The 26,262-nt window shown below is 54.1% G+C and overlaps 1 protein-coding gene across 7 annotated transcripts in view; it reads left to right on the forward strand.

The window, feature by feature from the left end:
• The window catches only part of RAI1 (retinoic acid induced 1), a 122,580-nt gene that overhangs the window by 46,636 nt on the left and 49,682 nt on the right, over positions 1 to 26,262 (forward strand). For 3 of the 7 annotated variants that reach the window (XM_019656638.1, XM_019656639.1, XM_019656642.1), the window contains exon 3: positions 13,823 to 13,934. The exons of 3 other annotated variants lie outside the window; for them this stretch is intronic. Coding sequence is in view for 1 of the 4 variants with exons in the window: in XM_019656637.1 (XP_019512182.1) it covers positions 13,334 to 13,600; positions 13,823 to 13,934 (379 nt within the window). In the remaining 3 variants the exon portion in view is untranslated. Of the gene's footprint in view, positions 1 to 13,219; positions 13,601 to 13,822; positions 13,935 to 26,262 lie in introns of those variants that run through there. One more of the 7 variants, XM_019656637.1, reaches the window with a different exon arrangement.

A 26,262-nucleotide genomic window follows, 5' to 3' on the forward strand; every position in this document is an offset into this window, starting at 1 on the left:
CCACCACCCCACCCCCGCCCACATGTGGTGCTCTCTGAGGTCCCGGAGCTGGGTGACAGCCACCAGGCCCCATGGATCCCCACTCATATGCTGGGCATCGGACCCGTTGTTTGCACAGATTCTGCAAGTCAGTGTTTGTGGTTCCAATTTTATAGAGAAGTGACATGCTTGAGATCACGGACCCAGCAGTTGGGGACCCCAGGCTGGACCCAGTTCTTCGACCCCAAAGCCCAGATCCCCTTCCTAGCTCCCAGCTGCCTCCAGACAATGAGGGGTCCTCCCTTTGCAGGAACCCTAGGGAGCTGTGGCGTCAAGGACAGGCCCTCTCACCCTCCATAGCACCCCTGAGATTGTTCCTTGCTGAGGTCTGAGCTGCACAGGGTGTAGGGCAGTGATGTCCATTCATGTGGGGAGCCTGAGGACTCGCCAGCCTGGTGCAGCTCTGGTCTGACTCATGCCACCTTCGCCAGCCTGGGTAGGGCCTGCTCCTGCTTCTTCCCACTGTCCCCCAAGGTGGCTGGTGATTCTACAGCAGACCGGCCACAGGTGTTCCTTGGGGCCTACTGGCCACTGCATACCCACATTTCAGGATATATGCCACTAAAACCTTTCTGGAAAAAGTCTGGGCCTGGTCACGCTCTGCCTTGCCTGGTTACCTCACCTTCAGTTAGCTCTGGAAGGACTGCAGTGGTAGAAAAAGTAGCCATAATAATAATAATAAGCCAGGTGGCTCTTAATCTGTACCCCAGAATCAATGTTGTTATACTTTTTAAAAGTGTAAGCGCTCACGTGAGCTGTTCACCTCAGCGTTTGTGGAGACCCAGCTGCCCAGGGGGTGGCCTGCTGCCTTACCCTTTCCCACACACACATTCGCTAACATGACACGCCTGGGCCCACCTTCTCCGAGAGGAGACCGGCTTTAGGTTAGCGCCATCCAGAAGCACGTGAGAGCTCTGGCCATGAGCAAGGGTTTTCCCCACCTCTTTGAGCCTCGGTTTCCCCTTTGTGAATGGGGATCATAGCTTTTTCCTGACAGAGGATGATCAGGAAAGTGAGGAAAACCGGGTCAAGTTTGTTCAAGTGCCTGGCAGCATCGGGATGCACCGAGGGTCTCTTTAAGTGTTCATCTGTGCACCTGTCTGTTCAGGGCACCTGTGTGTTGCCATGGCAGGGGCCTTGGGTTTGCAGGCTTCTATGGAGGGAGACATGGTGTGGCTCCTGCCCTTTCTAGGAGACAGTCGGGTTGAGGTGACTATCGTCTCAGTAGGAGCCTCTCCAAGTTCATTGGACAGCCCTCCTCCCCAAGCTGCATTATCGAAGGTAGAATGACTGGAGAAAGGGAGGGATGTTTGTCCTGGATCAAGTCCCGTATTCTTAGGGGGAACTTGACTAAGGGCAGAGTTCTGGGTCCAGAAATGGTATTATGAGGAATTAGAGGGAGCAGATGGGACCATAAAAGTTAGCATCTGCATGTTCCCAAGGGAAAATTGGGAGAGAGGCCAGCAAATGTTGACTCATCCCACAGAAAGCCCTTTGCCCACAGAGAGACCCTGCGTGCCCCAGGTCATCCCTGCAAGGTACTACCTCCCGAGAGTACCTGGAGCCATATGATATCTGCCTTCCTGCAAAGTAATCCCCTTCTTGCCTTTCCCAGGGCCCAGTGTCAGAGCACTGGACTGGAGATCCTACTTAAAATGCAAACGTGTTACCTTGGCTGAGTGATCAAGCTCATGTTTGCATAATGCTGGGGCCACCAACCTCTAGGCCCTGTAGGGCCAGCAGGCAGTGCTAATGAGGGTTGGGGGCTCCCTGGCTCTCCTGGGGTGTGGTAGCTCAGCTCTGCCAAGGGGGCATATGGGGTATCTGTCATCCACCTTCTTAGGAACCGCGATTCAGATGTTTACATGACATCTGCTTTTCTTCGTTGTCACCTAATCCAGCAACCCACCTGTGGCCACATTCAGACCCTGGGCCACCAGTTTGCAGCCTCCTGGCTTAATAGCTGTTACTCAGGGGTCACTAGAATGGTCCCCTATGTCTGGCTTTGAACCTTGGTCTGCAGGCCCTGAGAACTGTGCATGGTGCCAGCCTCATGCATGCCCCACACCCACCCAGCCTTTCTTAGCTATCTTAGAGGTAAGGGTGAGGGAGCAGAGGGCTCACACAGGGACACGACTGGAACGCGTCAGCCTGACCCTCCTGTGTGACGATGGAGTTCCCAGAGCTGTTCCCATTGATGGGGTGCAGCAGGAAGGGGTGTCGGGGGGGCACCTGATGCACTCCTGGTTTACAGGTCATTTTCATTTCCTTCAGTCCTTAGTTCAGCATTCAGCATACGTTTGCTGACAGCCTCCTGCCTGACCCACAGGAGGCACATCAGGCCCTGCCCAGGAGAGCCGTGTGGGCCTCTCAGAGGAAGGGACTTGGGCCCCAAGTCTGGAAAGGGTTTGGCTGTAGGAAGCAGCACCTGATAACATGCCAGAAGGCCTGGAGGCATGAAAGGGCCAGGAGAGTTCCAGAAGGTCACAGTGGGTGGGAGTGGGGAGTTGGAGGCCGGCTGGAGTGGAGGCTGAAAGGAGACTGGAACCTTGGCCCCTGTGAAAAGATTGGTTCTGAGGGCAGTGGGGAAAAAAGTAGGGTGCCCCATGCAGGGTCATAGCTGGAGCAAGGGCTTGGGGGTGGGAACCCGAGGGGCCAAGGAGGAGAGATGCCAGGGAGGGTCCTACACGATCCTGGGTGGAGTCACATGACCTTTGGCATGACAGTTCTTTGAGGGCCTCAGTTTCCTTCCTCAGAATTCTTGATTTCTCTGATTTCAGAGAAAATCAGAGTTCCGGACTTAGAATTCCTCAATTCTCTTGACTGGACAAGACCTTCCTTATCCTGCCTTTCTCCCTGCGACTCCCTCCCTACCGAGCTGTCCAGTTGTCTCATGGACCTGGGGCGCTGCTCTGGAGGGAAGCAGGGGCCTGGCCCGGCACAGCAGCCTGTTACCAAGCCCCAGGAAGAATTACTAAGTCTCAGCTGTGGAGAGAGGTGGTGGTCCTCCGGGACCAGTAATTAAAGGCCAGCAGATTGTAATTCCCTAAAAGAAGACTTGGCACAGAGAGAGAGAAGTGCACGGGAACCCGGGAGGGGCAGGAGGAGGAGCCCCTGGGGTCAGGGCAGTCTCCAACAGGGTTGGGTGAGAGAATGACACTTGGAATTCTGCTGCTCAGATCATCTCCTTGCTCAGGCCTCCTGGTGTAGGCCCTGAACACTTTGTTATTTCCAGTCTTCAACTCCTCCCTGCTAGGGAAAGTTTCCTGCGATCCCCACTTTACAGATGAAGACACTGAGGCTTGGAGAAGTCAGGCAACTCTGGTACAAGGTCCTGTGGGCTATTGTAAGAAACTCAGCTGGGGATGAACCCAGGGCCATGTGCCAGCATTGCCCTCTGTGCCAGGTATTCGTGGAGGGGCAGGTACAGCTTAACTCCAAGGGAGGTGGGGTCCCACGAAGGGCAGACCTTCCCACACCCCTCATGACACTGCCCATGTTTGGGGTCTTTCTGGGGAGGAGGCGGCAAAGCTGAGATCATAGGTCATGGTGGTGACTGGGGGGAGGCCACACAGGGCCTTCAGCTGATAGTGTCCTTCACATACTCACTTGCTGGGTGATTCGAGGCAAGAGCCGCCCCTTTCTGTGTACTTCCTCCTTGGTACAGGGCTCGGATTATCTTGGGGTTCCTGTAGCCACGACAGTGAGATTGGCCAAGGAGAGCAAATCCTGACAGTGAAGGGAACTGAGAATTCCTGCCCCTTTCCCCTCCTCCTCCCTCCTCTCTCTCCCCCCTCCTTCATTCATGTTGCTGGTGCCTTCTGACCCCATTTTGAAGTCAGGGGCTTAGTTCAGCTCCTCCCCTCTCACATAACAGAGGTGGACTCTCTTACTGTCCCCATTTGACAGAAGAGCGCACTGAGACCCAAAGAGGCCACTGCTGCTTAGCCATTTTCTTGCCAGTTAAAACACGTACTGCAGTTCTGCTGCCAAGCTTTGCCCCTGTCCTCATTCCCCCACCTTCGCTTCAGAGCTGCCTTTCTCTGAGTAGATCCGGTCCTCAGAGGAGAGCCGAGAGACTGGGGCCTGAGTCAGGCCAGAGGTTGTCCGCTGGCAACACCCTCAGATGGACACTGTTTGGCCAGCACAGGGTTTTAAAAATAACAGCAGATTTCACATAAAAATCTTACATTTTTCTTTTTTTTTTTTTAAGATTTTATTGGGGAGTTGGGGGAGGGGAACAGCACTGGGGAATCGGGGAAGGGGAACAGACAAGTTGCTGTCCTTTTGTTCTTCAGTCTAGTTGTGGAGAAGGTCGCTTCACTGGCCTATGTTGGTATTAATTATCATTGCGCTCTTCCCAGGTGAGGCAGATTGGTCCCCAGCCAGTGGACGGCCGCTCGCTCCGGCTGCCAGCCACTCACAGTAGCTTACGGCAGCCCCACTGCAGCCCCACTGCAGCCTACGATTCATGGCAGCCCATCTCCAGGTCGAGCTGTTGTTCACCATCTTAGCTGTAGAGGGCAGTGTCACTGGCCCTAATGTGGGATCCGAACCGGGGCCCTGCTGCTCAGAGCCAGCATCTTTAGCCAATTCGTAACCAAGACTCCACTCGGCTGGCCCCATTTTGCTTTTCTTAAAGGAATTGGCAGGTCACAGTGGGCAGCCCCACATGCCCGCAGGGCACTGCAGGCCTCTAAAGCTAAGATGAGGCTGCCACTGTTCACTGGTTCTGTGCAGTCCCCTCTCAGTCAAGTGTGCCTTGCTTAGACCTGGGTTCTCATCCTGGCACCCTGGCTTGTGCTGGTCTCGGGCAGTTACAGCTTTGAAAGTCACTTATAAAGTTTCAGAACTGAAGGACTGAATCCAAAATGGGTCTTTGTAGGTGTTTTTTGGAAATTCTCCAGGCAAAAAAAAGAGGGGGCGCGTGCACCAGGTGGGGGACTGAGTGCCTAGGGAAAGATGAGGAGGTGTGAAAGGGCTCAGGGTGCATGAGAGTGATACCCAGTTCTCCTCGGTGGTTGCAGCATGCTGGGAAAAGCCTCAACAAGAACACTGACTGGACTCTGCTGGTTCCATACCCTGATCCAACCCTTGAGGCGCCCCTCCCAGCATCCCTGAGAGAGTGCCATTGTAGGGGCTTTCATTCCACTGTCAGTGGACCAGATAGTGGAGGGCAGAGAGGTTAAGCCGCAGGCTCGGGGACCAGCCAGGGCAGGACTCCAACAAGCAGCCCTAGTCTTGACTCCCAGTCCAGTGCTAGTTCTGATCTGAATTACGGTAAAAATTGGCTCTTAGGTGAGCTGCTTTTTCCTGTGCATTTAAAAAAATGCTCTTTTAGTTAATATGCAGGAGGGTTTTCCATGTTCTCGTACATAACCTTTTGCTGAAGCAGCAGCGTGCGATAAAAGGGTCCCAGGAGAGCCGGTGTAATTTGGGATGTGAGGGACAGAGAATACCAATGCAGAGGCCTCTCCAGAAGACCCAGCTGCCGCTGTGAGCTGGGAGGCCTGGGGCGCCTCTCATCACCCCATGCCGAGGTCTGGCCCCCAGCTCTCTCCCATCCTGGACCCCACAAGTGTGTGTTCATTCAGATTCATGTTTGACTGTTTGCCTTTTTTCCCTCCCATTTTTGAGTGAAAACCTCAGTTCCTAGAGGAGGAGGGGGAGCTCTAGGTTTCTAGAAAAGGGGTCTCCTGGACAGAGAGGGATTGAGAGCAGGGGTGATTGAGGGACAGATGTGGAAGCCCCATTTCTAGGCAAGTTGTGGCATGGCAAAGGAACCCTCGCTGAGGGCAAATTGAAGTGCTTGTTCAAGGTCTATTCACACCTTCCCTTGGCCCCAGAGGACCAAAAAAAGGGGCTCAAGAGGTTCCAGTTGAGGCTGATTCTAAATTGGGAGAATTAATAAGTGGTAATTGCCCTCCCATGGGAGCAGACCAGAGCTAACTGATGCCTCTGGGAATGGAGATCATGGATTTAGAGCCCCTTTCTCTCTTCCTACCTACCTAGAGGCTCTGAGAATTTCTATCCACTGGGGTATCAGGGACAGACCTGATGCAAACCAGGGGCCACCTTCTTCCCTATGTCTGGGTTTAGGGCGTGGAAGTGTGTTACCTGCTGCCTGTGTGTGTGTGTTGGTACCACCTACCCTCCACTCAGCTACTTCCATGCCTCCTTCCCGCAGAACAGCTGTCCCCCTTACCTCTCTCAACTGTCAAGGGACGAGGAGGAAAGAAGCTCCACGTGGAATCTCAGTGGACATGGGCTTTGTGACTTCTTCGGAGAGCAGTGCCAGGCTGTGTGGACAGAGGTCGCAAGGTTCCACCCAAAGAGGAACTTTCCGTCATTTAGAAGTGACTCAGAAATGGCCTGGGCTGCTCCGGGGGGAGAGAGTGCCCCATCTTAGCAGATGTGCTCTTCTCTCTTTTGGTCCCTTCTAAGCCCAAGGTCCTGGAGCTCTGAATTTCCCCAGTTGATACACAGCAGTGACTGAGGCTACCCCACCTTGCCAACCTAGACTGGTTGGAGAGACTGACAGAGGGCTCCTGCCCCTCAGTGTCCCCAGAACTTGACCCAGAGAGACCTAGGGAATGTGTTGAGGATGATGGTGTGTAACAATGTGTGTGATGTGGACCTGTATGTGTGTCTGTGTTGTGTGTGCCTTTGTGTCTGCTCTGTGCACTTGTGTTGGTAAGGCTGCAAGTGTTGAGTGTGGATTTCTGTGCTGTGAGTGTGTGTTGTGAGCGGCTCTGAGGGGTGGGAGATGGCATGGGGGTGGGCATTTCTGTGCACTGTGTTAGGTATTGACCAAACATGAGTGTGTGCCCTGGGGCTGTTGGACGTGTTTGTGGTGAAGGGGTGTGTGTGTGGGGGGGGGCGCTGTGCCAAGGCCCCACCATGTCCTTTCTGGCCCATCCCTTCCCACCTCAGTCCTTCTCGCTGCTCCTGCCTCCAGGTCAGGCAGGCTCCCAGTGGCCGGAAACTCTGATCCTCAATGCTCCCCACTTCCAGGGACCTCAACACCTGCCTTGTCCTTGCTCCTGTCACAGGAGTGGGCCCAGCAGGTAGCCGAGAGGTCCTAAGGACCACAGGGACAAGGGAGGAGGAAGAAGAGGCTGCCCAGTCACTTCCCAGTGTCTCCCTAGGAGATCCTGAAGGAAGTGAGTTTCTGAGTTTCTGGGCCACACGGCGGGGACCTTTCCGGAGGTACCACAGGCATTTTTAGAGACAGAATGTTTTTAGAAGTAAGACATGGTATTTCTGTAGACAGGATAGGGCTGTTTCTAGAGACCAATGGAAAGCATTTCTGGAGGAGGGGCATGTCCGAATATAAAATAGGTCATTTTTGGAGATGAAATAACATTTCTGGAGCTAGGAGAAGGCATTTTCTGGAGGTTCCAAACATTGTTAGAGATGAAACATTTTTGGAAATGGGTAATTTCTAGAGATAAACTGTAGTACATCTGGAAGTGGAGTGTTCTTGAAGGTGATGTCGGAGTATTTCTGGAAATAAAATAGGGCACTTCTGGATTTGAGGTATTTTGGGAGCTGAAATGGAACATCTCTGGAGATGGGATGTGATATTTCTGGAAGCGGAATGCTCTTGGAGCTAAGATGGAGCCTTATAGAGAGCACTGATGTTTCTGGAGATGGATTATAGTACAAGATGAAAGAGGGTTCTTTCTGGAGAGAAGATGGAACTTTTTTGGAGATGCAACATTCTGGAGCTGGGAATTTCTGGATTAAAATGAAGCATTTCTAGAGAGGAAATGAATCATTCTCTGAGAAGGGACATGTTTGGATGGAAGATGGGACAGTTCTGGAGATGAGGGAAGCATTGCTAAGGCTGGCTGAAGACCTCTTGAGTAGATGAGGGAGGGTCTCATGGGGTGGGGGTCCCAGGAACACCTCCCCACCTGTGACCCTTGTTTGGCAGGAGATGGGCCTGAGGCCAGAAGGGGAGTCGCACAGCAGGCCTTCTGGTGGCCTTCCAGAGCCACACCCTCCCCCAGACCTGTGCTGGAATCCTCTTGAGGGAGGCCAGAGCCCTCTCAGTCCTGTTCTTGGGGTCCCCACCCTCATCCTTGTGGGGCCCTGGAAGCCTTCAGGCTCACTGCAGGAACAGGCAGTGACTGAATAGTTTAATTTAATCCAATTTCCTCCAGCTATCTGAGGCTTACTCCCCAGCCCCTTCTACCAGGAGCCTCACCTGTTCTCCAGCCCACAAGTATCCCTCCAACCCTGGAGCCAGCACCAAGGTTGGCCTGAAGGATGGGGGTACAAGGCTGACCATGGGCATGGGCCTGGGTCCCAGCTTCGTTCCAGGCTGACAGGGAGGGTGCCGGCCTACCTTCCCCCGCTCCAGGGAAGTGGATATTGAGTCCTGTCACGGCTTGAGCCAGCCTGGAGCCCTGGAGTAATTCTTTCTCTTCCTTAATTGAAATTTCAGCCTCAGTGACCCTGCCTCAGAAGTGCAAGGCAGGCACAGAGACCCTGCCCCTGCCCCCAGAAGGAAGAAGGCAGTGCCAGCCTCTGTGCTCCAGGGGGCAGGAGACTTCCCATGCCCCAAACATTGGTGATGGGCATGGGGTAGATATGGCTGCAGCTCAGGGAGACAGGTTCAGGGGGAGGCTTTGGCTTGGGCGGGTTATGGCAAACTGAACCTCCCACCCCTGAGAGTTTGGGGGGAGGCTGAGAGGAGGAGGAGGGCTAGCCTGAGGCAGGCGTGGGATTGGGGGCAGCCAGTGTTTTGGAATTCTGAGCTAGGGTAGTGTGAGGACATGGGCTAGCTACCAGGAGAATCACTGCCTCCTCACGGATCTGGGGGGGGGGGAGTGAGGGGTGGGCTGGGGGCTGTGAGTCAGGCAGAGCTCTGATGGCAGCGGGCCCAGTTCCTGGTTCAGGACTGGGTGAGGCGTTGGCTGATGGGGTGAGGTGGGCTGTGGCTTGGGGGGAGGGGGGCAGCTGAGGAGCCTGTTTTCCCAGCTGCAGTCAGGCTGGGAGGAGCATCCGGGCTGGGCTGGGCACTGGGTCACCCCGCACGCACACTCGCGCGCAGCTCTCTATCTCCCTCCCTCCCCACTTGGGTGGTCCCCTCATGGCCTTGGGCCTGTCTGCTGGTGAGGGCAGAGGACTCCAGGGGCTATAGTAGGAAACAGGGAGAAACCATGGGGTCCAGATGGGCCAGGGGCCACCACTCCTTGAGCTTTTTGGGGGTGACTCTGAGGTGCAGGGGCAAAATGTCAAGGCTACCAGCTTCTACCCACATTTGTCCAGACTCAGTCAATCCCAGACCCTATCGCCAGAGAGCAACTGTGGTTACCCCCTGGCCCCTGGTGACTGCAGGGGCCAGAGAGCCTGCTTGTGGGCTGACAGGGCCTCTCAGTCTTCCCCATCGGGGAAATGAGACCTGTAGTCAGCTTGGTGGGAGTTTTGGGGGCTAAAACACCTGCAAAGTGCTTAGCGCTGCCAGCTTGGGCTGTCCTTCTCACTGTTATTGTTAAAAATGTGCCCAGGCCTGAGTAGGCCCAGCTTAGTACCCCACACGTTTTAGGGGCTTGAGAAATGGCAGCAGCTGTCTTCAGTGTTATTACTGAGGTTGTGTTTTCCTGACACCCAGGAATGGCTGTGGAGGGAACTCCCAGCCCAGGGCCTTCTCCGCACCCAGGATGGGCAGATTTTGTGACAAGGGAAACTGAGGCCACTTGGTGTGCAGAAGAGGTGGGGAGAGAGATGGGGAGGCCACTGCTCCCTTCAGGCACACTAGTACAAACTGGGCAGTCGCACACCCATAAGTGCTCTCTGGAAAAACCATTAAGATGAGATCTGTGCTCAGAAAGGCCTTGGCGTAGCAGTTTGCCTGGCCCCTGGCTCCTAGAAGCTCACAGGTGGTCTTTGGTGGGGGGTGGGCTGCTGCCACTTTCCAAAGGGGAGGGGGAGAGAGATGGCCAGATAAGGGACAAGTCAGCCCCAGGAACTGGGGAAGTAATGGTGGATACAAATGAAAATGCATCATCCCTTTTGCAGTCCATTTGCTTAGCAGGAGAGGAGGGCAGACACAGGGAGAGATGGGAAGGAATGAGATGCAGAGAGAGAATGTGGCAGCAAGGGGTTGGGGCCTGTGGCCGTGGAGCCTGAGCTTGACCTAGCTTGGGAATACCTGCTGCTTGCCTGGGCTGGGGCCCGTCCTACCTGCAGAGCTGGGCAGTTCCACACCTGAGTCCTCCCCTGATCTCCAGCCACCCCCACTGGCTTCCCCTGACCTACTGCTTGAGTATTTTGAGGCCTTAAGCTACCACCTGCCCTTGGTCCTCCCTGTAGTGGGGGGCTGGGGGTTCTGGAGCCCTGAAGGCCATCTAGGGTGGGTTCCAGGTACTAGCCCAGCCTGCCAGTCCTGCTGAGCTGACCCTGTCGCCTCGGGCCCAGACAGAGGGCAGCTCCTCCCCCACGCACACAGAGCTGGCTGAGCTGACTTGACTACCTCACTGGTGCAGATCCACCCTCTCCCCATAGGGAGGGGAAGGAGGGGGAAGCCTCCAGATGCTGTCAACTCTTCCAAAGGGGACAGCCAGAGATCCAGACCTCTACTCCAGAGGACATGGAGGTGGCTCACGTACACGTGTGCCCGGCCCCGTGCCGCAGGCGCTGGGCTTGGAGCCCTGGGAGACCTTTCAGGACCCCCGCATTTGGGGGAAAGGAGCTGTGCAGACAGAATGCTGGGCCAGGGCTGCCCCCAGTTGCTCTCGTGGCCCCCCTTTTGGGAGGACAGGACCCTGACCAGGTGTCCCCAGCTCCTCCTCCATACAGAGAAACCCCAGGTCCCAGGGGACATGCCCTCTTCCTCAGAAACAGCTCCCAGAGGCTGAGTCCTACACAGCCACCCCTGGAGAACTGGGGTCACTGTCCCTCCTGTTTCTTCCCACCCACGCTAATAGAAAAATACACCCCTCTCAGCCTTGGAGATGGCCAGGTGGGAGAAAGACCTGACTTTGTGCCAGGGGCTTCCTAAGGGGTTGTGTGTAAGGCAAGGAAGTGGGGCTCAGAGCGAAAGAATGTGCCCAGGCCATGTGGCCAGCAGTGGCCCGGCTGGGATTTGAACTGGCTTCTTTATACTGTAGCCCTTTGGCTATGCCGCCCTGGACCACAGCTTCCAGGCAGCGAGGGCTGTGCGACAAGGCTATTTTTTGTATTTATTTCTGACACCCACCCAGTTGCCCATCTCTGCAGGCCCCGGACAGACCCCCATCTCGGTTTTCCCCAGAACAAAGCTGTCTCTATTAGACATGCCAAAGCAGAGGCTCCAATGAGAGCAGGTGAAAGGGAACTCCATCTCGCCTTTTGTTATTCAGGGAGGAAGTGAAGGGAACGGATTTGCCCTTGAACAGGGAGGCAGGGAGGTAGAGTGGGAACTTGCCAGGAGAGGGCAGGGGCAGACATACCTGAGATGAGGCACCCCACCCCCATTAGAACATCAAGAGCGTGGTCACCATTTTACTATTCAGCACACACATGCACTCACACACGGACACACTCACACATGTCACTCCTTTCTCCCCTCTCCCCTCTGAGGTCCCCTCTGAACCAGGAAGGTAGCATCTGACCAGCAGAGAAAAAAAGAAAGAAAAGGAAAGAGAAAAAGCGATTAGCGGGAAGAAAATCCGATTCTGGAGTTACCTTAGTTACTAGCTCGGCCACCTTACACAGGAGGACCCTCCCTCCTGGGCCCCTCCATCACCCCATTAATAAGACAGGGCCCTTGTTCTTGAGGTCTGCTGCAGAAAGGGAAGAATCAAGGACTTTTCAATAAGAGAGAACTCCCTGGGTGGTTTTGAATAGTTGCTTTCTGTGTGGCAGTGAGGGACTCCATCCGTCCTCTCCTTGCGCTCTGCCCTGCCCACCTCCCTCGCTGCTCTCTGCAGCCGCCTGCTCCTGGGTCTCCAGATGGATGAGCATGTTTCTCTGGAGTCCAATCCTTTATTGTTCTGCCTTTCCCTCCTGACACCCTCAGCTCAGCAGAGGCCACGGGCAGCCTTTGCATCTCAAGAAAGCAAGAGGATCCCTGAGGTAATTCTAAAAAGGCTTAAACCAGGGAGTGGGGGAAACAAAGGCACACTCGCTGCATCCGGGGTGCTGTGCCTGCCACCCTGGCCAAGTCATGGCCATTGCTGTGCCAGTGGGAGGGGCATGAAAGGAGGAAAAAGGCTGGCCAAGGGGAGATGATGTTGGAAAAAGGGGGAAACAAGCAAATCTGTTTTATCAGACACTGCATATTTTAGGAAAGCACATTTCAGCTCTTCTGGCTTTTGGCAAGCTGGTCCTATCTTTTAGTTTTCTAATAAAAAGGAATTACATTTGCTGAAAAGGCAGTAACCAGCTTCATGTCACTGTCTCTTGTGGAGACCATAATTCCCATCCTGGGTGCCTGCCGGCTCAGGCCTGGGAGCTAGTCTCCTGTGACCACAGGTGACACTGGATGGGGCAAAGGAGCAGGGATGTTGGGGCACACAGCAGATGCTGCCTGGCTTTGCCCTAGGCTGTCCGCACAGCCCTGCCTCAAGCCATGGTCCCAGGCTTACTACCCAGGCCACGAGACTCACAGTAGACACTTAATAAATATTTGTGGCATGAATGAAGGAATGAATTCTTACTGCTGAGACCTGGGGTAACTGGAGGCTGATTACAGAGTGGTGGTGGGTGGGGGGGAGAGAATCTTTTTTTTTTAAAGATTTTATTGGGGAATTGAGGAAGGGGAACAGTGTTGGGGAATTGGGGAAGGGGAACAGCCAAGTTGTTGTCCTTCAGTCTTAGTTGTGGAGGGCGCAACTCCAAGTCCAGTCGACATCTGGCCACCCGTCGGCAGCTCGCAGCCGCTCAGCTCAAGGTGCTGTGTTCAATCTTAGTTGCAGGTAGGTGTAGCCCACCATCCCATGCGGGAGTCCAACCGGAAACCTTGTTGCTTAAAGTGCACACTCCAACCACTGAGCCATCCAGCTGCCCGTAGGCAGCTCAGGGCAGCTCAGCTCGGGCGCAGCTCACTGGCCCATGTGGGAATCGAACCGGCAACCCTGTTGCTCAGAGCTCGTGCTCTTAACCAACTGAGCCACTCAGCTGACCCCAGGAGGTTGGGATCTTTGTTGAATGAATGAGTGCATAAATGTATGTGTGCCTGCTCCCCAGAGTCTGATGTCGCCTATCTGGAAGGACTTACCAACCCTGCACCCCCGAGCCCCTGGCACTGAATTCACTGGAAACTTTGCCAAAAATCATATCCTTACAAAACAACAACACAAACATGTGTTCGTTGTTTTTAAAAAGAGGGAGAGAAAACAGAAGTGTGAAGCCGGAAGTTTCCATCCCCACAGCTCCATTCCTAAGACCCTCAGAGTCAGGAGGGACCCCATCCTTTAGATCTTCCCCCTGTCATGGGGAATTCTGTGTGTTTCTCGTCAGCTTTGGGACTTTATTCCATAGGATCTTTCCACACACACTTCTGCAACTCCACGGAGCTCCTCAGCCATCCTCCTGCCCACTGTCCAACCCAGGACACAGGAAGCTTGCAGTAAGTTCTTATGTAAGTGCCCTGTCTCTGCAGGGTGGACACGTGGACAGCTTTTTTGCTGTTACAAATACCTTCATTCCAGTCCCAGTTTTAAAGAAGCTCATGTAGGCAGAACACTTAATACAGACAGGCACTTAATAAATGGCAGTCTTTGTGATTTGGTAGGAAACCTGTACTCAGTTTCATGCCTCGAATGTTTCTTGTACCCTTTCTGTGTGCCAGGCTCCCCAGGCCCAGGGATCCCATGGTTCCAGAGGAGTGAGGAGACCCCTGAGCAGCAGCATCCAGGAGCCCAGCTGCCTACCCCCTGCAACTCATCACTGTTGGCACCCAGGTACCATCAGACTAGTGTATGCCACTAGAAATGCCAGGGCATGTGAGGTGGCAGATCTCACACACAGCACTCTCCCTGGAGCTGCCTCCTGACCCGTGTGGAGGCAGCCCCTTTCCCCTGCTTTACATCCAGCCCCCAGGCGCCAGGCATCAGCTGGTCAGGCATCAGGGAGGGCACACAGAAATGCCCAGCTCACCACTCCTATCCTTGGACCTGCTTCAATCATAGTCCCAGGGGTGGCCCAGGAGTCGGAATTATAACAAGTCCTGGGTGCCGCCAGGACTGGGGACCAGCATGAGGCATGGCGGGATCAGGGACATCTTTTAGGCTGGCCAGGGCCCAGTCCTCCACAGCCCCTGGCTGGAGGGGAGATGGAAGCGGGAAGGGCGAAGGGACCAGTAGAGGTGTTGCTTCCCAAGATTCTGATTTGGGCAGTGAGACCAGGCACCCATGTCCCCTGCATAGTTCTTTACACATAGTAGATGCTTAAGAAACATGAGTGAGTGTGTGGTGGCATTTGTATATATGCTGACTTCAGGGTCCCTGTGGGACTGTCAGGATCAACCCCACTTTCTGACACCCAGCTTTGCTGGAGGAGACCCAGCAGCCATCTGGGGTAGCATGGAGTTCGGGTTCCCCCAGGTTCCAATGCTAGCCCATCTGCCCTGTGCTCAGCCTCCATTGGCTGTTCTGTAAAGTGGGCCAAACAGTCCCAGCACATCTGGGTGGCCGTGAGGGTTTAGCAGCCAGGGAGGCAAGGCCCCTGCACAGAACAGGGCCCATCATAGGCTATTTCCCCTGGGCCACTAGGCAGCCTTGGGGTGGTTTTCATTCAAAGTCATTTTTTAATTATAAAAGGAAAGAAATGATGGTTGTAAATAGAAAAGGGAAAAATGGAGGTACAAAAAATAATAGATCAAAGCCCTTCTCCAGGCTTCCCTGGAGGTCATTGCTTTTTCTAGTTTAATGTGGGCTGTTGGGTTCTCGTTCTGGTGCATGTGTGTGTGCTTACACACACTTAAATCTTCATTGAGCACCTGCTGTGTGTGGAGGCCTGAGGATTTACAGATGACTCAGCTTGGGCTTTGCCTTTAGGGGGCGCTCTCAGACCTGTTGAGGAAACTGGTAAACTGATAAGCCTTTGATGCAGCGGTTCTCAACCTTCCTAATGCTGAACCCTTAATACAGTTCCTTGTGTTGTGGTGACCCCCAGCCATAAAATTATTTTCGTTTCTACTCTATAACTGTAATTTTGCTACTGTTATGAATTGTAATGTAAGTATCTTTTTGTTTTACTATGGTCTTAGGCGACCCCTGTGAAAGGGTCCTTCGACCCCCAAAGGGGTCACGACCCACAGGTTGAGAAACGCTGCTTTGATGGGTAGCTGGCTATGAGGTGATGAGGCAAGAGGGGTGCACAAAGGAAGGGGATAACTGTGGATGGGAAATCCACAGGGTGGGTAGGGAATCAGGAAGGGCTTGAACTGGACCTGTACAGACGCTTGGAAGTTTTTAGGTAGAGAAAATGAGAAGGAAGCATGAAAAAGCATTTATTTGAGGGAAGGGAACACACAGGTTTAGGGGGTCCCTTGCCGGACTGCCAAGTCAGCCCCTCTCCATGTGAAGTCCCCCGTGGGAGCTTGGTGGTGGTGGTGTGGTGTGTGTTGGAGGGGCAGGCTGGAGGAGGCACAGGCCCTTGGAGGCCTGATGCAGAGATAATGTTTTATTCAGTAAGTGATGGGAGCCACTGTGATTGGTTTTAAGCAGGCAGTGACCTGGTCCGGTGTGTGTTTGAAAACTATCTCTCTAGCAGAGCTTTCAGGAAGGTGAGGGGGTCAGGGGGTCAGAGAGGCTGGAAGCAGCGCTGGGGGTCTGGATGTGGCTGGAGGGGCATAGCGAGCTCTGTGATGGGGGTGGGAGCGCTGTGCCCGCGGTGACTGGGTACAGGCAGGAGAGGGGGGAGTCAGGGTCGGGACTGTGCGAAACTCCTGACTTGGCGGTCTGATGCGGGAGGCCCTGCCTGAGCTTGGGCTTGGGAGCCCCTGCCCATCAGGCCCCCATTTCCCCCTCCAGGGCAGAATGCTCTCCACCCGCATCTGTGAGCCCCGCGCCACAAACAGCAGCAGAGGGGAGGAAGGCTTTGTGCTTCCCAAGTCTTCTTCCATGGAAGAGGGTGATGACCAAGCCGGCAGATGCCCTACTGGTGCCACTGCCCCCACCCGCCACCCTCTTAACGCTCAGCTGCTCCCCAAAAAGAAAGACCTTGTCACAAAGGGAGGGAGGAAGGGAGAGGACGCGCTTCCTCGTTGCAGCCCATCTGGGAGCCATGTTATTTTCTGATTCAAGGAAAAATGTGTTGAGGCCAGGCAGCAGACCTAGGAGGAGGGGACCCACTGGGCAGTCCCTGGCGCTGGGCAGGAGGCTGGAGAACGCAGACTGAGCCTGGAGCCCCTGTCCTAAGCAGTTTAAGACTAGCCACCAACGTTCTCTGCTTGATTTGCACCTACCCACTACCTCCTGGCCTGCCTGTGGACTCCTGGTCAGGTGCTCCGGCCTTCTCGTAAGATGCCTGTGGCTGTCACTGCCCCTCCACCCCCTCCAAGTACAGGGCTCCAGAGTCAAAAACTGTAGCTCCCCCAGAATGCCATATGTGTTTATTGAGGGACTCCCTTCATTATTTTTCCCTCTCTCCCTCTTTCCCTCCCTCCCTCTCTTTCTCTCTCTTTCTCTCCCTCTCTCCCCCACCTCTAACACACACACACACACGCACGCACGCACGCCAAGCCATGTTTTTGAAAGATATGGTTGCCAAACTGCGTTTATTACATAATGGTTAATTTATAGCCCGTATTTTTTATTAATCGAAGACATCCATAACTGCCTATCTGAGCTTTGGAAGGGGGAGATAGCCAGTGGTGCCACAAGCTGACAGCCTTCCAGCCCAGAGTAGGGGCCCTGCTCGATTTGTGTCAGTATGGCCTTGTTTGGGTAAATGTACACTATCTCTGATGTTTCTAGAAGAAATAGAGACAGCTTGTGGACCCCTACACATCACCTTCCCAAGCCTTGGAGCCAACTGGGATAAACCCCCTCTCCAGCCATGCCTGAGCTCAGGCTGATCACTTGGCATGTGGCCACTGGCTGACGAGCAGCTTGGCAGAGGATAAAGGAGATGGAGTGGGCCTGTTCCCATCCCTGGAAGCTGCCATTAGTAGCAGCCTGGGAAGGGGCCTGGGAGCCGGAACTGAGGTCAGGACTGCTCTGGGCAGCGCTGAAGAGCAGCTGACAGGACCCTCCTGGCAAGCCGGGCCTGAGTACAGGGCTGAGCGTCGGATCCTGGGACATGTGAGACACTCGTCCTTTCGCCTCCCAGCGGCATGGCAGGCTTGTGTTTTTATCCCTTAGGACACACAAGGAGGCCAAGGTTGGACCTGTGCCATCTACCCTTCTACTTGCTCATTCGACACTGACCTTGCGGCCCGGCACCCACCAAGAGTTTGTTTCCCTGCCCTTAAGGTGTTCACGGTCTAGTGGGGATGGGGGCAGATGCTCAAACAGGTTATTGCTGTCCCAAGTGGTGTCATGCTATGGGTTGCCCAGGGAGCTAGGGACCAGTAAGAAGGCACCTAACCCAAACTGGAGGGTGTGGTCAGGGAAAGCTTCGGGAGGCGGTGATGTTACAAGAAGATTGGTTGATTTGGGGGGGGGGGGGGGGGGGGGGTTGTCCACTTTTTAAATGAATACTTCATGCCACATGCCATTAGGTGCTTTTCACATACGTTGTCGTGTTCAGTTTGCACCAACAACCCTGTGAGGCAGGGAAGAGCTTCCACATGGTCTCAATGAGTAAACTAAGGATCAGAAGGGAGATGTCCTAGCCAGATCGCTCAGCCAGGACTAGAACTCCCAAGTGGTTCTCAAAAGATGACAGAAAAGATGTAGGAAGATGGGAGGTGAGTTTGGCGTGCCTGGCAGAAGAAACAGTGAATACGAAAGCACAGCAGTGGCAGCAGCTGTGGCATGGAGGTCTGTAGCTCTGGGGTAAGCACAGGTGGGCGTGCATTATGGAGAACCTTGAATGCTGGCAGCAGAAAGCTAGGGAGCCATGGCAGGTATGTGAGTGGAGGGAGTGACGTGGTCCCACTGCAAGTCACTGGGGGTTCCAGCTCTTAGGCAAACCTCCCCTGCCGAGCACCCCCCTGCCTGCCCTTTTAGGTATCTGGCAGCAAGCATACCTCCTAGATCCGGTGTGTTTCTTCCTGCTCTTGACCTCAGGAGACAGCATCCAGATTGGCATTGAGCATCGGGAAATACCCAACACATCAGCGCCTGGAGGCCTTCCAGACTTCCCCCCAAATCCTGCAATGCCCATCTCAGCTATCCCTATCTGGAAAGAGGATGAATGGTGGCCAGCATCTGCCCATCAGCAGAGAGTTCCCACTCTTAGCACCAGCTCACTGAGCTGCCTCCAGGGACGGTCCTGCCCACCTCCCCAGAGAGCCAGTACTTCCGCTGCTGCCTAATAGCTCTCCTGGCTGGAGACATGGTTGATATTTAGTCTGTGTGGCAAGAGCCTTATTAGCAGCAGCCCTCCCTCCCTACTCCTGCCTCCTGAGCCCCAGAGACAGCCCTGCTCACCTCCTGAGCCAGTGTTACACACACACACACACATCACGCAGAGGCCTTTCTGCCCACTCTCAGTAATAGCGGAATGAACAAGCATCTAGGAGCACTTTGCATGTGGTATTTTCGCCTGAGATGTAGAGATGCCCCGTGAGAGAGAAATAGCATCGCCTCTGTTTTAAAGATGAGAAAACTGAGGCTCAGAAAGGAGATGTGAAGACAGACCATGTGACCTCATTTCCCCCCTCTTGGTTCCAGGAAATGGACCATATTCCCTCCCACTGCGGGACCTTTACTGCTGCTGGTCTCTCTGCCTAGAGCTCTCGTTCATCCCTTCTCTGTTCTCTCTTTTAGATCCCATCTCAGGGAGGTCTTCCTGCCCCAGTACCCCTGCCTTTAGGATTTACTAAGGATGGCCCTTCTCTACACACTAAACTCCATGAGGGCAGAACTCACCCCTTCTGTATCCCTAGCACCCAGCATGAGGCATATAGAGCCAATATGCCCTCATAAATATTTATTGAATGAGTAAATGAGCAAATGGGTAAGTGAATTCCTGTGTTAGTTGCAGTAACAGACAAACCCTACATTTCTAGACGTTTATTCTTCATGCAGGATGGTAGGGAGAGTTTCTGGTTGGTGGATGGTTTCCTCCAAGTGGTGGTATGTATGGCTCTGCCTTCCTCTGTAACCTCATCATAATCCTCCTGCCTGGAAGGGGCGCATCACTTCCACTCACATTCCAATAGCTTGAACTCAGTCATATGACCATGCTCAATTGTAAGGGAAGCTGGGAAATGTAGTCCAGCTGTGGCTCTATGGAGGCGACACTGGTTTTGTTGGCTCCAAAGCCCCCATCTAGGTTATCATGTTGGTCTCTCTAAGCCCCAGCCAGCCTTTACCAAGCAATCCTGCAAGATGGGTATTACCATTAACCCCGTTTAAAATGAGGAGGTTGAGGCTCAAATGACCTGTTATGCGGCAGAACTGACTGGAAGACCCATGTTTTCAAGTACTGCCATGCCCTGCTTCCTTAAAAGTCCACCTGTCCAAAGTACTTCCTAGAAATACATCACTGGTGTCCAGACGAGACTCTCATCTCTGAGTCTACACAATGAACACCGCGCGTATTTAAATAGGCAGGCCAGTGTCCAAAAGAAATGAACTGTATGCAGGCTGAGCTATAGCTAGTGGCTTCCCTGTTTCCTTGTCTTTATGAGGATTATGCCCTGGGTCAGGGATACATCAGGACTCAGCACTTTCCATTGTTGCAGCTGTCCATTTTTGGAGGGCTTCTGTTCCTTTCTGCCTCAGCAGCTCTGGGCCTGTGCCAGGCACCTGTGGGTGGTGGGGTAAGGCAGGACTCACTCTCCCACACAGAGCTACTAACCACTGGCCATTTACTCTAGGTTTTGTCTCCCTGGTGCCTTATGATTCACAAGTGCTGTCCTGCCACTTAGCAGCTGCCCCCTTCTGCCCCATGGGAAAGCTGCAGGGGGGTATTGACCCTGTGATAGGGTCTGTATGGAGGGGCTCACCAAGGAGTGGCACCTCACCAAGCCAGGTAGACCAGGCATCTTGGAGGAGATCACATTTGGTCCTTGAAAACTAAGGTGGGAGTTTGTCAGATTAAGAGATGGGAAGGGTGTGCCAGGCAGAGGGAACAGCCTGTGTAAAGGCTGAGAGAACGTGGCTTCTTGGCTCCTGTCTCTGCCTTAGCACCCAGAGCCAGGCTTGCTGCCCAGACCAGTGACCGAGGTCCTTCTTACCTACACTGACGATGGAATGTTTCCTAGTCTGGAGGAGAGGAGGCATGGGAAGAAAAGGAGGAAGAGAAGGGAGAGACAGCAAGAAAGGAAGCAGGTGAGGAGGGGACGGAGCAGGCTCCTGGCATGCCCCTTGACACAGCTGAGCGCCTGCTGAGGGGCCTAGATCTTTTGGCTGTTGCCCCTCAGGCCTCGCCTCCTCTTCTCCCCTTGTCCCCTCAGCTATGGACGCGGGTGGCCTCCTGGCTCTCCTCCATGCACACTGATGCCTCGGGTCTTTGCACTGGCTTTTCCCTCTGCTCGAGTGCTCTTAGTGCAGATAGCCACCTAACTCATTCCTTTTTCCCCCAGAGGTTACCTCTTGGAGAGGCCTACCAGATCACCCTATTTAAAACGACGAACTGTCTCCTTCACATTCCCTACTCTCCTTATTCCAGTCTATGTTTTCTCCAAAGCACTGAGTCACTTTCTCAGGCCTGTGCAATTTATTTATTTATGGTTTTGCTGATTGGCTGCCTCCCTTCCGCACTCCCTCTCCTCCATATAAAAACTACCCCAAGGCAGGAATTTTTTTTTTTTTACTGTCTTGTTCAGTGGTGGATCTCTAGACCCTGAACATAGTAGGCTCTCAGTAAATGTTGAAATTAAGGAGCTAATTCAGCCCTTGGCAAAATGTGACCCCATTTCACAGGCGAAGGAGTGGAGGCCCAGGGTCTCGCAGCCACGACGTGGTGGGGGACGGCACCGCGCACCACTGGAGGGATATCGCACCACTGGAGGGATATCGACTGGTCACTCCAGCCTGCTTCCCCTGCCAGAGGGTCAGTCCCGGAACTGGGCGCGGGGCGGTGCACGGGCGCAGGTAGTCATGGTTACAGCGCCAGAGACACCTTGTATTTCCTGCCTTTTGTGTTCGCACCGGCTCCAGCCCCTAATCCGGCCGCTGCCTTTGATTAGCTGTCACATTCCGGAGGGGCGGAGCGGCCCTCATGAACCCCTACTGGCCCCGGAAATAGGCGGGACCAACTCTTGTGGGCTGGGCACCAGGGCGAAGTGTGTGTTACCCGTGGCACGAGAGGCCTGTGATTTAACAGGCCGGCGCGGCGTGGGCGCGGGCACGCACGGCTCGAAAGGGATGGGGCTTCCGAGACAGCCCGCCCCCCCCACCCCACCCCCGCAAAGCGTGGTTGGAGGGCATAAGTGCACATTGATGGCGGCCCCTGAACAAAGGATGCCTCATATGGTGGCGGGCACTGTCTTTTGTTTTTTCTGGTCCGCTGGAGTCTGAGAGAGGCCCGACCGGGCCAGCACCCTCTATTCCTAATGCCAGCAATTGGTGCCCTGCCAGCCTGTCCCTAGGGGCAGACCTTTCACCGAGAGCCAACCACCATACTTACCGTGCTGGCCTCTTCCACCCCTTCCTACCACAGGGCCTTTGCACATTATTCTCTGTTCCTGGAAACTCTAATTCCCTTTTCTTGGCCTGTCCCTCCTCCCTCCTCAGGAGCTTTCCACAGAAGACCACCCCACCTGCTCGGCTCAGCACTTGTCTCTTTTGCAATTGTACCTTTATTTGTGCATCTTCTCCCACACCAGACTGAGTGCCATTAGGGCAAGACCCTGCCTGTGGCCTGACACACAGTAGGTGATCAGTTTATATTGTTGAATGAATCCATTCATCTGGCTGCCCTGAAGTCCTCCTTGGCAGGCCCAGTGCTGGACGCAGGGACTTGGGAGAAAGGGACCCAGATTGCCCCTTCACTCCCAGACACAGAAGAGCTTGTGTCCAAGGCCAGGTCATGGAGCGAGTGTCTGGCCTGGAACCCAGGCCAGAGGAGCCTTGTTTGGTGTGTGCCCTTGGTGAATGGTCCACTGTGCTGTCCAGATGGGGAGCCCTAGGGCTGGCCCTAACTCAAAAGGTAAGCATGATACAGAAATGAGCTGGTGAGGGCTGCTCAGCACACGTTGGGACCAGAGACCCCTGGGAAGCCCAGCCATCTGACTCCTCCTTTGTGGAGCACGTACTGTGCCCTTCCCTGGCTTAATAAGGGAGGGGTGATAAAATCTCCATAGCACTTACCCTCATGGTACTCCTGCAACAAAAAGGGAGTAGTCGTGAAATCAGTTACACAGTTCTACATGGATACCCTTTTCAGAGTTTTGATGAGCTTAGGGGCATATATATTGTTCTCCGCTAACACCAAAAGAAAAAAGAATACCATACACCAAAGCCAATAACAACGTATTAAATCAGAACATTGGGAGCTTTAGTGCATTTATAAACCACCCTGAGTTTATACCAGAGGGAAATTCCTGGGCTTAAACCACTCCCAAATCACAGATTTTAAGGGATGGCGCCTGGGAATCTGTCCTTTTTCAAGCCTGCATAGTTTTGATGCTCAGAACCTTAAGTTCAGTTTTTGAGAAGTGGAATGACAAATGTTTGCACCCCCAAACACTTTCGTACCTCTTCCCAGGCCCTGGCAAGATCCCTCTACCACTCTCCATCCCAGACCCTAGGCCTAGATTCAAGTCTCAATTGCAGGGACTCTGAACCCTTTGGAAATTGGGGGGGGGGAAACTGAATTTTCTTCAGAAAAATGTGTTTGTGCATACACATACACACAAACTTCGCATTTGATTTCAGGAAGTTCTCACACCAGGACTGAGTAATCTGAAAGTCAGGGAGACAACTAGGGAAAGGCCTGCATGCTGACACTCACCTGAACCTAGGACCAAAGTGTTTAGTTGTATAGGTTGTACACTGCACAAGTGTTCCTGACAAAAATCCACTCTACACTCTACTGGCCAAGCTGTGCAGCCCAGCACCTAGGTGTCTATTCCTGTTTGTACAAAGACATCATATGTCATGGCTCCAACCCCTGTCTTCGCTTGCCCTCCTGCCTCCCATGACAACTCAGGTTAGCAGCACTAATGAAGTTAGAGAAATTAATGCCATTATCACTGACTAGCTGATCTTCCATAAACTTCATTATTAAAGGCATAAAAAATGACCTGGCAGCCCTCACGCGCTAATGCTTGGTTCCTGGTGCTCCCAGAGTCCTGGGCTTTTATTGGGCATTGGTCGGGGGGCTGCCAACAGGGCTCGCTTGGGATAGGAAAATGGTCAAGGCAGCTGGGCCTGTCTCTCAGCAGAGAGTGGAGAAGAGAAGAGCGGAGAGGGTAGCACCTGTTATATAAATATTTATTCAATAGACATTTTATAGATCAGAAAAACTGAGGCTCTAAGAGGGCTGGTAATTTGGAGTGGGGAGGGTCTGCCTGTCTAGGTAGACTTGAACAAAAACTTTGGAGTGGGATAGGGAGGAGGGGGAGAGGTGTAGCCAAAGCCATACACCTCATGCCACGCAGCTGGTATGAGGCCAGCATAAGTGACACCACCTCCTGGAAGCCTCCCCTGACCTTCAGACTGGTTAGAGGTCTTTGGGCTCACACAGCCTGGGCTTCCCTGTCACAGTGCTGTCACCCTGGTTTGGCAGGCCTGTGCATGCACCATCTCTCCCGCAGCCTGGCAGCACCCCGGTGCTAGACGGTGAGCCCTAGACACCGGGTTTGGTACATAGTATAAAATACAGCTTTGTTGAATTAGTGAGTAATGGCTGACTCAGTGGACTTTGGGCTCCTATACAACCATAGGTGAAGACCTGGCAAATAGGGTAAGTGAGGGCCGGTGGACTGGAAGGACTGCAGTGGGGGTGAGGGGCTGGAGCAGAAAGGAGAGGCGCAGGCCTGGGGTTGGCCAAAGAGGCCAAGGAAGCATCAGGCACTGGAGCCTACTTGAAGGGTGGTGAGTTGGCATTTCCTGTTTTCCGAGGCCCCGGTGGCCACCCTCACTGACCTCCCATTCCAGCTCTGCCTGTCTGAAGGGCAGCAGGGAGGGCAGAGGCTGCCAGGCACTGGGGCCAAGTTCTCCACTGGGTCTCTCTCTACCGGAGATCCTCAGACCCTCAAAGGAGTCATGCCCTTCCCATCTATCAGCTGGACATAGCCTCTTCTGGGACTTCTGCCCTCTGGGGACTGAGGACCCTGAAAATGTCCTTTCAAGTCCCCTCCCTGGGCAGCACTCAGTAACTATCAGTCAGGGTCTTCACCCACACGGGTGCTTCCCAGAATCAGAAAAGATGGCACCTCCCCAGATATTTTCCTGAGCCGAGCCATGCTGTCGTCCAGCCCCTTCACCCTCTGATATGACTGAGTCACCCATGGCTCTCCAAATAAAAGCCTAACTCCTTAACTGGCACCGGTGCCCCACAGACTCTCTCATGCAGGTAATAATCAGTGTGTCTCCTGAGGTACGCGCCCCCACCGTCCCCCAGGTGGGGACCTTGTCTGATTCCTCAGTGTCCTCAGCATGTCCCCCATAGAGCCTGGCTCAGAGGAGGGCCTTGGAGAGCATTTGGGGAATGAATGAATGATGAATGATACCCATAATTCCTGCAAGGGCTGACTTCCGGGAAGAAGACCACATGGGTGGGGTGTGGTCTGGCAGGGCAGCACTTCTCTCTGAGGCAGGCAGGAGGCCTTACCCCCCAGGAGAGGCCCTGGCCTGGATGCAGAGTCCAGCGGCCCTGTCAGCACAGGCAGGGCTCTCCAGGTCCCAGGGAGCAGGGTGGCCATGTGTATCTACCAATGCAGTCCTTGATGCTCCCAATCAGTGTGTGGATCCCAGCAACTCAGAAGGGCCAGAGCAGCCCTCCACCTGGGTTGTGGGTGGGTCTGTGTCCTGGCTCCTCGGGATGACAGCTCCAGTGTTGCCATCTGAGGGTGCCCTGGAGCCTGGGACACGTAAGTGCCCAGCATGGGGCCTGGTGCTGAGGGTGCCTGAGGATGCCTGAGCACAGCACGAGCGGATGAGTAAATGGGTGAACAAGAGGTGAAGAGGGCAGAAAGGAGGAGAACTCATGATTGTATCCATACGCTCCCAACCTTACTACTGGCCCCATGCCCACAGGTGCCCTGTTCACCAGATCAGGAGGGCTGGGGTGTACACCCGCAGGGCACAATTCCTTTAGCCATTTAGCCGTCAACAAGAACCCGTTGAGCACCTACTATGTATGTGCCAGGCTGTCTTAAGGACTAAGGGCATGGCGGTGACCAAGACAGACAAAAATCCTTGTTTGTGAAGCTGACACTTGCGTTGGGGGATGCTGAGCAAAGCAGATCAACCAGTCAATAATGAAGCTGGGGGCTGTTGTAGAGGTGGTCAGAGCAGGCCGCTCTCCAGCAGGCCCTGTTTCCCGCCAGGCAGCAGCCTTCTCCCCTGTTGAATGAGAGTGATGGGCTCACCTGGGGAGAATGCTGTTCTTGGTCTTAACTGTTGTCATTGTTATTAACAGCATGCCCATAGCCCTTTAGAGTTTGGGGGCCCACCCAGAGGTGTCAGCCAGAGGGTGGGGAGTGGGGGTTTGGTGGTCACTGTCCTCCCGCCCGCCACCCCATGGCTGCTTGTGTCCACACCAGGCCCATGCTGAACACTGGGCGCTGAAGCCCCCTGTAGGGGAAACAGAGGCCCTCGGGGGTTCAGGGTTCTTCCGCCTGCTTGGAGCCAGATCATCGAGGGCTCCCGGATGTGTTCAGGGCCTGAAGGATGAAGCAGGAGGACCCTGAGCCTAGACATACCCCATTTGTAAGTGGGAGATAATGTGGCTTTTGGGGACAGCCGTTGAGAGGAGGGTTGCAGTCTGGGTGTTGGGTTACCCGGCCCTGGGCCCAGTTTTTCTGGCCCAAAGATTGGGGTCTTGGGGTTCCAGAGAGGACAGAGTCCATCTAGCTGCAGAATCAGAAAGATTTCCTAGCCTGGACTGAGAGACAACGCAGTGTGTCTGGTCTTGCGGATGAGAGAGGTACAGCTGTTGTGGGGCCTGGCCCCAAGAGAGGTGCTCGCCCATTGGCCTCCTGAACCTACGACAACCCCCGCC

The sequence above is a fragment of the Hipposideros armiger genome, unplaced genomic scaffold (assembly GCF_001890085.2).
Source record: "Hipposideros armiger isolate ML-2016 unplaced genomic scaffold, ASM189008v1 scaffold_264, whole genome shotgun sequence".
Lineage (NCBI taxonomy): Eukaryota > Metazoa > Chordata > Mammalia > Chiroptera > Hipposideridae > Hipposideros > Hipposideros armiger.